Source organism: Mastomys coucha, chromosome X (genome assembly GCF_008632895.1).
Source record: "Mastomys coucha isolate ucsf_1 chromosome X, UCSF_Mcou_1, whole genome shotgun sequence".
NCBI lineage: Eukaryota > Metazoa > Chordata > Mammalia > Rodentia > Muridae > Mastomys > Mastomys coucha.
Window position 1 is genome coordinate 132,966,890 of NC_045030.1, and position 11,672 is coordinate 132,978,561.

The window sequence follows — 11,672 nt, forward strand, 5'->3', positions numbered from 1 at the left end:
AGGTGGTTATCAGGTTCTGTGCCACAGAGACTATGATCGGACCACACCCTCTCCTAACTGCAGCTGACCATACTTCTGGGAACCGTAACTCTCAGTCAGAGTTTTCTGTCCCAAGAGTCCATGCTCTAGAAGACAAGCAGCACTTGACAAAGCAGGAAACACCACACAAAGGTGCATCTCAGCCCTTGTGTTGAGTTGCTTCTTTTTTCGTCCCAGAAGTTCTGTCTCTTTGGAACGACCCTCTTACCATCTCCCAAGTCACCTAGGAGGTCTTTGAAGAACTTTGTAAACACTCATGATCTTGTAGAAAGATAAACCTGAGAATACTTGTATACTTTTACCAGCATAGGTAGCAATGGCAAATGAGTGGTGTGTCAGGAACACCATCTTTACACACTTACCACTCTAAAATATTTGAAAAAAGTTCAGTGGGAGATGTTGGAGGCAAAGGCAAAGGGTAGTAGTGTTCTAAAAGTTAAAAAAAATGCTCCTTGCAGCCTGAGTTTGCTCCTGGAATTACCCAGTGGGGTGCAAGAGAAGGGAGTAGCAGCTTCCACAAAGGACTATCTGATGGTACTGGGAACTTCCTAATCCCTTGGTTTAAAGACTTTGACTTAAAAACCAAGTACATTTCTGTGGGAAGAGAAACATATTCAGCCACAGATCAGCCACTGACAACAGAAACTGCACTCGTGTTTCCATTTAGCCCTGAATGGAGCCAGAAGAATCCAATTTTCAAAAAATAACAAAACTACAGCAGTAATGGAGAACCACTGGGCAGCAGGAGCTTTTGTTTGGACTAAGGCACACACATCCTTCAAGTAGATGATTCAGCAGCTTCAAAGATGAGGACAGTAGGCAGGGAAATAAGAAAAAGGCAGACAGGGTATAAACATGGGGGTGCTACCATCCCATTGGCAATTCCAGGGCATCTCGTGTGGTTAATTTTACTCTTCACTGTGTAATAATAAACTAGTATGTTCTTAAGTGTCGATTTTTCACTCCTTGAGACTTGCCCAACTCAGCATAGTCTGGGAGGGGGGGTCAAAGACGCCAGAGACAACACCCCAGGCAGGGGGCAGCAAGTCCAAGACCTCCCGGAGTGTAGGAATAGGATCCCGACAACTGTTTTGATATCAGGAAAGCTGCCAAGGAACAGCCCGAGTGAAAAACCCAGTCAAGAGGAAATGAATTTCCAGGTTGTTTGGAGAGATATTCGTTACACAAGCGAACGATTTCCAATCATGAGGGCAGTTAAACATTGTGTGTGATTTGCGACCACTCCGATCAGTGTGGGCTCCCTTTTAACATTTTTTTTTCCTACCCAAAGGAGAAAATTCCACTGGTTATATGGAGCAGTGGTCAAAGGGCGAGGTTTCTGGGGTCAGACAAACCTGGATTTAGAGTTTTCCTTAACATTTTGAGAAAGCCTTGTCAATTCTCTAAACTTGACTTTCTGGTCTGTAAAATAGGGAGAATCCCTGTGCAGCCTTGGCATGCACATGCAGCAAATTCAAAATCATTAAGTCATATCTAAACATGGTGATGACAGTGCCTGTACTGTATGGGAGTAACAAATCACACGTGCACATACGCGTGCGCACACATACAAACACACACACACACACACTATCTAGTCCAGGCTGGCCTCAACTCCTTATTTGGTTATGTAGCTGCCTGCAGCTAGCTTTGAACTTCTGATCTTTCTGCCTCTACCTCAAAGAATGGCAAGTGAACACATGCCACATGGCTACACATGCCATGGACGTGTGTGGAGGTCAGAGGACAATTAAAGAGAGTTGGTTTTCCCCTTGTGGGTTCTGGGAACTGAGCAAGGTAGGATGAGCAACAAGTGCCTTTGCCCACTAAGCCGTGTCACCAGGCCAGTGAAGAATACGCTCTACCATGGATCTGAATTAAGTTTAGATGAGCAACTGTCTTTTCCAGGTCAAAGCTTTTCAAGATTCTTTCCCTAAAGGTCTTGGATACATTTCTATTCATGCAGTTCTATCAATAGAATAAGCTGGGAAAGAAAGTGAGAGCGAGATAGCTCTTTTACCTAGTCCTGTAATTGTGGAAGAAAACTAATTCACCAGGTCCTGCTGCTAGAGAAGAACTCTGTCCAGGGCACAGCCCACTGGGGCTAACTTCCTGAACATAGGGACTGTTTAGGAGCTTTCAACAGCCACATTTCTAATTCTGAGCCCCCTAAAGCAGTGCCAGGTTCTTGATTCATTCTGTTCCTTGCACTTCGAGTGCACATTCACATTGAGCTTTCTGTGTGTTCCTATATTTCTGTTACTATCATGTGATTATACTATTCCCTCTAACTGGAAAGGTCTCTCTTTATATTGTACTCTTTTAGGTTTTCAGGGTCCATCTGGATGAGCAGACTTGGGGCACTGGGCACTTTTTCTGATTCTTTAAGTTATTTTCTATGCCCTTCAGAACACGATGGGCAGATATATGGAATGTGTTCAGCATGTAGGAAGCAACCAAAGCATTTGTACTACATTATCTAAAAGTGGGTTGGGAGTTTACAGTGATTCACACCAAGATGGTGAGTAACAAAGATTTGATCTTCAGGCTTTATTTTCCATTATAAAACTGGATGGGCGTTACAGTCCACTAGTGCCATGTATATTTAGCATACACAAAGCCCTACTTCAATAGTACCAATAAGTAAAATAAATTGCTAGTCATGTCTCATTGATTAACTAACTTTTGTATGGCCAAGACTCTCAGGTCAGTTCTTACACTTATCCAAACATGTGCTTTGACATTTTGAGACCTGTTCTCACTATACAGCCAAGGCTGGCCTTGACTCTGGATCTTTGTGCCTCAGCCTCTTGAATGTTGAGCTTACAACCTTACACTGAAATTTTTTTTTTAAAAAAGATTTATTTATTTATTTCATGTATGTAAGTACACTGTCACCATCCTCATACACACCATGAGAGGGCATCAGATCCCATTAGAAATGGTTGTGAACCACCATGTGGTCACTGGGAATTGAACTCAAGACCTCTGGAAGAACAGTCAGTGCTCTTCACTGCTGAACCATCTCTCCAGCCCTACACTGACTTTTTAAAAGATCTGTTGTATTTCTATTCATGTGTCTGTGCATATGTCTAAATGGGTGCCTGTGGCACCAGAAAAGGGTTCAGATCCTCGGAAGATGGAATTCTAGGCAATTTCAAGCTCCCTAAATATGGGTTCTGGAAACCTCTTTCTACAAAAGCACTTAATCTCTACAAGCTCTCTTAATTACTGAGCCATCTCTGCAGCCCAAGCTGACTTTTGAATTCTAGCATTTGGATGGTTCCCAATATAACTTGTACGGTAAGGTGGTCCTCATGAAACATGCCGGTCTTTAGGGGAAATCATGCTTGCCTTAGCACGATCTTACACTATGACCTTACTCCTCAAGAATTCTTGAGACGACTGCTATTCTTTACTTCTAATGTGTTACAGAAAGTAGCTTTCCTTCACAGGATAGAATTCTTAAACATGTTCTATCTTGAGACTGCCCCTGGGAACTAAGAACACAGCCTCTGCCTCTAAATTGTTAAGCCAGATAATGTACAAGCACCAACGATGGGTAAACAAACACTCCTGACCTCTGACGCTGCTCATCATCCTGGTACCCATCTGTTCATACGACAAGTATGTGCTGACCTAACCCACGCCCAGAACTTGTTTCCTTCAGACTTGCTCTGTTCTTAGTTTGCAAATAGCTCTTCCTTTTACAGCCCCCAAGTTCTTAGTAATTTTTTTTTCTCTTTGGTTCTTACTCTCAAGATCTGATCTGTTCCGCAGCCTTCTGGTTACATTTTGTACTTCTCAGTATCTATTCAGGTTGTTTGTGTGAAGAACACTCAGTTCCTCTTTATCTTTCACAGTCTACTTTCTCATACAGAGAAGTTGCTAAACAGTAACTACTAGGTTACTCACAGCGACCCCACTCCTACAGCTAGCAGCACCTACTGTGTCGGTCTTTCATTTTCAGAGGTTAGTGCCCAGGGCTGTTATCTACCTCACTCATATTTATTCACCATCTTCCATGAATGGGACATTGTTTAGATCACTGAGATGGAGATATGAACACAACACATCATTAAACCATTCATAACAATCATTTATTGCTCATTTCCTATATCCCAGATACTATGGTAAGCAGTAGGATACAGTGGTTAGCAAACCAAGCATGGCCATATAGAACTTACAGAAACAGGTATATAGGAACAATGTGTGTTATATTCACCACTGGGGATCACACAGCACATAGTAGGTGCCCAATGAGTATTTCTTGAATGAATGAAAATGGCCAAGTCTACAAGCTTGCTATGAATTAGAAACAAAACAAGGGAATTGTGGGAAGATAATGGGGTAGAAATTGTGGGAAAAGGCAAGGCCTTTCTGGGAACAAGATCGAAGCAAGAAGAGTGAACCATGCCAAAACTGGAAACAGCCTTCTTGAAGGAGCAGAGTCGGTAAAGGACATCTCAGGAGAAGGCACAGTATAGGTGATGGTCTGAGCTTAGGCGAGAGCTTGATATGTTTCAGTGGAAGCCAAGTGTGCAGGGGAAAGTGGTAAACAATGAAAGACCACTGAGACAAATCTAAGAGGTAGGTAGGGCTCTCGAAGGACACTGTTAGCAGAGGTGGATTGTGCTCTAAGTGAGATAGGAGTCACTGACTTTAAGCTGAGAGTCACATGACTTGATTTGTAATCTATTTTGAAATCCATGCTATTCTAGTGATTAGACAGCTATGAGAACAAGGAAGAGTCCGGTGTCTCTATTAGTCGTTATGATACAAGGCCAAAAACTGATGGGAGTTTGGACTAAGGTTGTTGTGGTAAAAGTGAGTAAAGTCAAGATTAAGCTTTGGAACTAAAAACAACAGATTTGTTGACAAACTTGATGTGGGGAACGAGAGAAGAGGAATTAAAGATGACTTCCAGGTTTCCAGTTGAATCAACAGGGTAGGAGGAGGTGCCATTTTCTAACATGAATAAAATTGTGGGGGAGGAATAGTCCTGGGGTATGTCACTATTTATTTTTAACATAATTTACTTGAAATGTCTGCGAGATATGTAAGTGTAAATGTCAAGTAGGCAGTTGAATATCAATCTGGAGTTTTCTAATAGGGAACATAGGATCAGGAAGTTTATGGTACAAGTCTTATAAATGACAAGGCTTAAATGTTCAGAGAAATATTTCATGCTTTCCTGGGTGAGAGGAATTTTCAAAAATAAGTTGGCATTTGAACCAAAGGAAAGATGATTAAGGAGAACATTCCAGAAGTGGAATAGCATAGGCAGAGGACAAATTTCAAGGTGCATTCAGAAACTGACAGGTCCCATGTGTGTGGAATATAGCTTGTGTGTCCCTTGTTGGAAGATGAGTGACCAGAAAGGGTGGTTATCACAGACACCAACGGGGCTTGAGAACCATTCTAAAGAATTTACACAGCATTCTGTGGTCAATAGTGAGCAGAGATATGACCTGATAAAGTTGAGCTTTTAAATAGATTTAGTGATATTAAGAAGTGTATATTGAGGAATGAGGGTAGGAAACAAGGGAGGCCAATTAGGAATCTACTGTATTGTTAAGGAATGAGAGAATAAGTGCCTACATGCTAACTGTGGCACATAAAAGAGAAACATTTGTAAAGAGATTTATGTTAACCTAAGAGGAAAGCCAGGAGGAGTCACATGTGCTTGCTTTATTGTCAGCTTCCAACTTCATACTAAATCACAGCATCTGGTAAGGATGGGCAACACTCTTCAATCTTTCTTTCCACAGTGGTATTTAACATGAGTTCAAGACTCACAAGAATATCTACGATGGGCCACCTTTCAAAGTGTATTGTCTGCCCTAGAGAGTCCCTTCATTGCTGAAAGGGTAAAGGATGGATTAGACAACAGACAGACCAGCGCAGCCTCTGAGGTTAGCCTGATGTGTTTCTGGTAGGAAACCAAGCATGCCAGAGAACATAGCAAATGAGAAAGGACTGCTGAGACAAAGTAGAGGTAGGCAGCTGGTCTTGTGGGACATTTGTAAGAGGTTAGAATTTTTACTATGAGTGTAGTGTCTGTGGTGGTGGTGGCTTCCAGCAAATAGGTAACAAAGCAATAGCTCTTGTTACTGGACTGGACAGACTCACACAGGCGAGTGTTGTTGGAAGAAGCAGCCTAGATTGAAAAAACACGGACTGACCAGAAAAGTTTGCACAGACAGGAAGCACCAGTAAAGATGAGCTAAGTTTCCCATCTTTCTTCCCCATTAAAGCTCCATTATCTGCCTCCCCTCCCCACACTCATCCAACAAACAGCTCCACAAGCTGAACTTCCCATTCACTGACAGTTCTCCTCTCCTGAGCTCCCATTCATGCTATTCTTATCTGTGCAAAGTCCCACCTCTCCCAGTCCCTATGTGACAAGTACCACTGAGAAAATAATTGTATGTATTGCTTCCCTTGCTAGCAATCCCATTAGACAACTGAGGCCTTGGATATACTCATGCAAACAGTTCCGACTGAAAGCTAATGATACAGCCTGCTAGAGCTGGGGTGAGGTAGAGTGGTGGAGCAGAGCTATGTTTGAGTACCATTCTGATGGTGAAGCCTGGCTACTGGCCTCCCCATATTATCCACAGACTCACAGGGATATCTATCTATGATGGGCTTCCTTTCAAAGGAGGTAAAGTATCCTAAGTATAGTCTTCTGAAGTTAATCTACTGAGGAAAACAGAATGACTATTCAGCGTGTTTGGTCTACTAGAGAATCCTCTTACCAATGGTGGATCCCACTTTCTGTTATTCCTATCTTTTACTTCCTGGTTTTCAATGCTGAGATATACATAGGTATCTATATATAGTGTTCACTGCTCAGTGACCCTTTAGGAGTACCTTAACTCTTTGGAGACTATATACTATATAAATATAATAAAACAATGGATCCACAGAACATCTTCTTTACATGTGCATAAGATGTATGACTTCTGTACTTTGGGGTTTATCTCTCACTCTATATAGCCTATAGGCATATAGAGAAGGGTGGCAACTAAATCTTTCTATCATAAAATATCTCTCCTGCTACCTGAAATTTAAGATTTAGATCCTTATATATTTAACATATTTGTTATTACAGTAAAAATACCATGGAGAATTGGTGAGTTTGTTGGCAGGTTCCCTTTACTTTAACCTATCACTCTTACCAAACACATTTTTCACATTCTGGATTTTTTGGCACATTTGTTTATGCTGTATCTCCAGAGGTAATATTAAACTCAACATTAATTATAAATGTAAAATTACATCATACTTTCATAAATGTCTCATTTGACACCCAAATTCAAGCCTACTTGTTAGCTTTCAAAACAATTTATTTTGCAATGTAAGAAGAGCAACAAGAATGTTAGAGAAAAATTTGAACAGGGCAAGAAGATAGGAAGAAAAAACAAATCATCAACCATAATCCTACCACCTAAGCACCAACCATCATTAAGAGTGTTATCATGTTCACTCTTGAAAGCTTCATTTAGGTCCCACTTATGGTGGACTGCCTTCCCTTAAACCACTTTAAAGCACTCTCCTCTGTCTTCAGTGTCATGTGCATACCACTCATACACACCATACCCTTCTCTGTAGAGTTAGTTAACTTGGTGTGCCTTGTTATTCCAATTAGATTGTTAGAACCTTGGCAGGGCTGAAGTCATTACTTATCCCACCAAGTACATTGGACCCAACATTTGCTGACTGATTTAACCTAAATTAATACAAACCATTATCAAGAATATCAAACAGGCCAAGTATCTACTAGATAACTTGGTGACTATTGCTTTTCTGCTCCTGAACTCTTAAAAGGCAGTTTAATGGGTCTCTTTCTTCACACCCACCATAAATGTGAAGCACACTGATTAAGAGCCAGGACTCATTCAAAGATTCTCCATATAAGGCATAAAGGTGAAAGAGAAAGAAAGAGGCTGGGGTCTGGGGAGAAGGGTAGGATGGGAGAAGGGGAGAAAGGAGAGACAAGACAAGGGAAGACATTCAGTACACAGGCAGAAGGGAGACAAGAAAGCTACGTGAGGATATATAGTCTGGTGCTCAGTCCAGTATGTGATTTGCCTCCAGCACTGTATACAGGATCCCATCCACTTGTTCTGAGTCATACCCGATCTCACGAAGCTCCAAGTGAGGGAGGACAGAAGTAAGGAGATAGCTGACGTGGACACGTAGCCGAGTGAGCCTGGCCAAAGCCCTGTATGATAGAGTGAAGGGGCAGGAGGAGAAGAGATGACATGAAGTCATTAGCCAACGGAATAAAATGAAGTCCCTTCAAAATGGGCCTACATTTCTTACAATTCTGTCTCCACTAAATAGAAAGAAGTCTGAAAGCACCAGGCCATCAAACACTGGGAGACTGGCTGCAGCTTTCTAAGAAATAATTACTCAATCTGTAGTGGTCTATCAACTAAGGCTTCCTCCCAGCAACTGGGGGTCTCAGCGGATAATTCCCATTAGTACTCACAAGCTGATAACTAAACCCTAGTAATTAACCTTTCTAGGTCATCTCCCTCTGGGTTCCGGAAGGAGACCTGGGCCTTCTGCAATACTTCCAGGTGTGACTCTGTCTCTTTCAGTTTCTCTTTCAGTTCTTGCTTCTCCTCTTTGGTTCTTTCTAGCTCGGCTTTCAGAATCTGGAATTCAGCTTGGCGATAACCCATGTGCTTCTTGCTCCAGTATAAGCCTTCTGTCTCCTGGGTACTATAGGTCACCAATTCATGTTGAGCTTTCTTAAATTCAGAATGCCAGTGGTTTTTCTCCTGTTCCAGCTCCTCTACCTGTAGCCCAAGAAAGAGGAAGTCAATGACCAACTATACAACCAAAAGCTAGAGTACCCCAAACCATTCCTAATCTACCCTGTGATTCCATTATTTATAATACTTTATTGTACCTACACAAAATCTCTTGTCAAACCTACAACATAGAGGGAAAGGACACTAGGGTTCACTTAATCTGAGACATACCACACAGTCTGGTTGATGGGGATTTTGTTTAAAAGCTTCAGTGTATGAAAGAAATCACCAAAATAGCAACACCCTAGTGCAGTGGATCACAACCTGTGGGGCATGACCATGGGGAGTCACATGACTCTTTTTACAAGGGGTTGCCTAAGACCATCAGAAAACAAAGATATTTATATTACAAATTGTAACAGTAGCAAAATTACAGTTATGAGGGAGCAACAAAATTAACTTTATGGTTGTGGAGTCAAGGGTCCCCGCACTAGGAGGGACAAGAGCCACTGCCCTAGGCCTTTGCTTACAAAGACCTCTTCTTATCCCTAGTGGTAAGGTGTTGCCCAAACCTTTTGCTGGAACAAATTCCTTTCAGCCAAAACACGTTCCAGTTTTTCCGTGGTTCTCTTCAGTTCTTCCGACTCTTTCTGGTTCTTTATCTTTGGCATGTTCCGACTTCTGCTCTCCTTGCAACCCTTTCCTTTCCCAGCAGTGGCTACAGGAGCCGCAGAATAAGGATTTGCTCTCTTCCAGGATTCTGCTCTCTTTCTTTTGCCTACAAACTCCTCCCTGTTAAAGGGGACTAGTTGGATGGGAGCTCCCGAATCTGCAACTCCCTTCGCAACACCAACAACGGCCACAAAAGGCCCTTTATTCATGTCTTTGTCTATGCTCTCACTACTTCTGTTAGACTCTTCGGCTACCAATTTTGGCATCTGATCTTCTAATTCTTCAGGAAGCAGGGAGCCCTGATCTGGGTCCTGGGACCTTGGACAAAGGGCTGGAGCTTCCCTGTTCTCTTCGGTATGCTTGTTTGATTCTGGGTATTCTGGTATGAGGTGTGGTGGTGTACTTCTCTCCGAACTGGATTTATCAGGGCTGTTTTCTCCTTCTGGGTAGGCGGTAGCTGCTTCTACCCTCCTGTAAAAACTGGACATGGAGTAATCTATAGGAGATAGCGTCATCTCATGTTGGATCTTCCTTCGTTTTGCCACAGGCTCCTCACCTAGGATCAATTTGTATTTACTGCAAAGAGAAGAGATAAAATTGTAACTTGTCACAGAACAGGTAAAGAGTATTCTTACTTGACAAAGCCCCTCCTCGTGGCACATCTTCTTTCAGGTTAGGACTACTATCCATGGCTAAGATATGGTTTACTCCCGAAGAGTATGACAGAAGCTGTCCCTAGTGTAGCAGTGTTAATAGGTCATGGGACCTTTTAAGAGGAAGACCCTTGTGGGAAGTTGTTTTGTTACTGGGGGTGTTATCTTTAGGAGGGATTAAAGCAGCACTCATGGGACCCTGAGTTAGTTCTCAGGAAAACCAGATGTTATAAAAGATGTAACGTTTCTCACACACACACACAGCCCTAACATTGTTATACCATCCACCATAAGGCCCTTAGCAGAGCCAAGACGATAGCACTGCCACACCATGTCTTCGAATCTTTAGACCTGTAATCTCGACAAACATTTTTTTATTTTCCTTTTCAAGTTACCTAGTCTAACGTATGCTGTTACATTAACAAAGCAGTACAACACTTCAGCCCCTCTAAGCCTCAGCCCCTTCACTCCTACAACTGGACGAGTTGGCAGATGGTGGTAAGGGAGAAATAAAGTCAGCATAAGGGTCAGCATAGGAGACTTAGTTTGGTAAGACGTTTTAAAGATGAAGTTTAAACCAGTCTAACTGTGAGGATTCCTAAAAGCAAATAGAGGAAGACAAACAAAAACTAAACACAGACACACACACACCCACACAGACACACACACACACACACACACACACACACACACAATCTCTTAACATAGAATGGAATAAAAGGTCATAAAAAACCTAGCAGTGTATGCAGAGAATAAAGCCAACTCATTAATTTTAAAGTATCACAAACCCTCCAGTATCAAAGACTTAGCACATTTTTATATTGCAACAGAACTTTGTACAATGCCTTGCCAGCCAAGTGGATTATGGCTATTGCCCATTATTCCCCTGTAAAAGTTAATTAAAACACAAGGCCCTAGTTAGAAACCAAGAAAGTAGATCAGTCAGTTCGAGCCATTTTTCCCATTATTACAAACAACTTCATTTGATCAGGCGCAAACTAGAGTTCCCTTTGTTCTTCAGAGAAGTCCAGGAGGATGGTCTGAAGTCACTTTCCTTTTCTGGCTGCTAGAAGCCCTAATTGGGTGAAGGATCTATCAAAAAGCTGAGAGCAGAGAGATCCATGGGTGATTTTGTACAGACTGAAGGACTGGAATGCCATTTTCCTTCTTGTAATTGCCCTCTCTTCAGGTGATCAAGAAATTCCACGGTCAAGAAAATGCTGAACTTTTGGTGAGAAAGAATCAGGCTTGTAATTGGCCTCCTTAGAGGACCTCAAGGCTGCCCATAGGTCTGTGGTTTCTGAAAACCAGTGTGAGACATCTCAGTCCTAACTTCTTAGAATGCTCTGAGTTTTTCAGAACCCAAACTGGCCTGCCATCTCAACAGATCTGTTGTTACCCTTTAGGGAAATGAAGAAGGATGCTGAGGATATGAAGGAACATACATATCCACCCTTAAGACTGTATAAACGACCATGTTCATAGCAGTCTTATTTATAATAGCCAGAAACTGGAAACAACCCAGATGTCCCTCAACAGA

The 11,672-nt window shown here is 42.1% G+C and overlaps 1 protein-coding gene across 2 annotated transcripts in view; it reads right to left on the bottom strand.

Annotated features, from left to right (window-relative positions):
• Positions 1-7,182: 7,182 nt before the first annotated feature.
• Morc4 (MORC family CW-type zinc finger 4) overlaps positions 7,183-11,672 on the bottom strand; it is a 48,340-nt gene continuing 43,850 nt past the window's right edge. The window contains exons 15-17 of one of the 2 annotated variants that reach the window (XM_031368645.1): positions 9,380-10,055; positions 8,569-8,852; positions 7,183-8,269 (exon numbers count right to left, since the gene is read on the bottom strand). In XM_031368645.1, the coding sequence (XP_031224505.1) occupies positions 8,116-8,269; positions 8,569-8,852; positions 9,380-10,055 (1,114 nt within the window). In that variant the 3' untranslated portion in view covers positions 7,183-8,115. Of the gene's footprint in view, positions 8,270-8,539; positions 8,853-9,379; positions 10,056-11,672 lie in introns of both variants that reach the window. The other variant, XM_031368652.1, reaches the window with a different exon arrangement.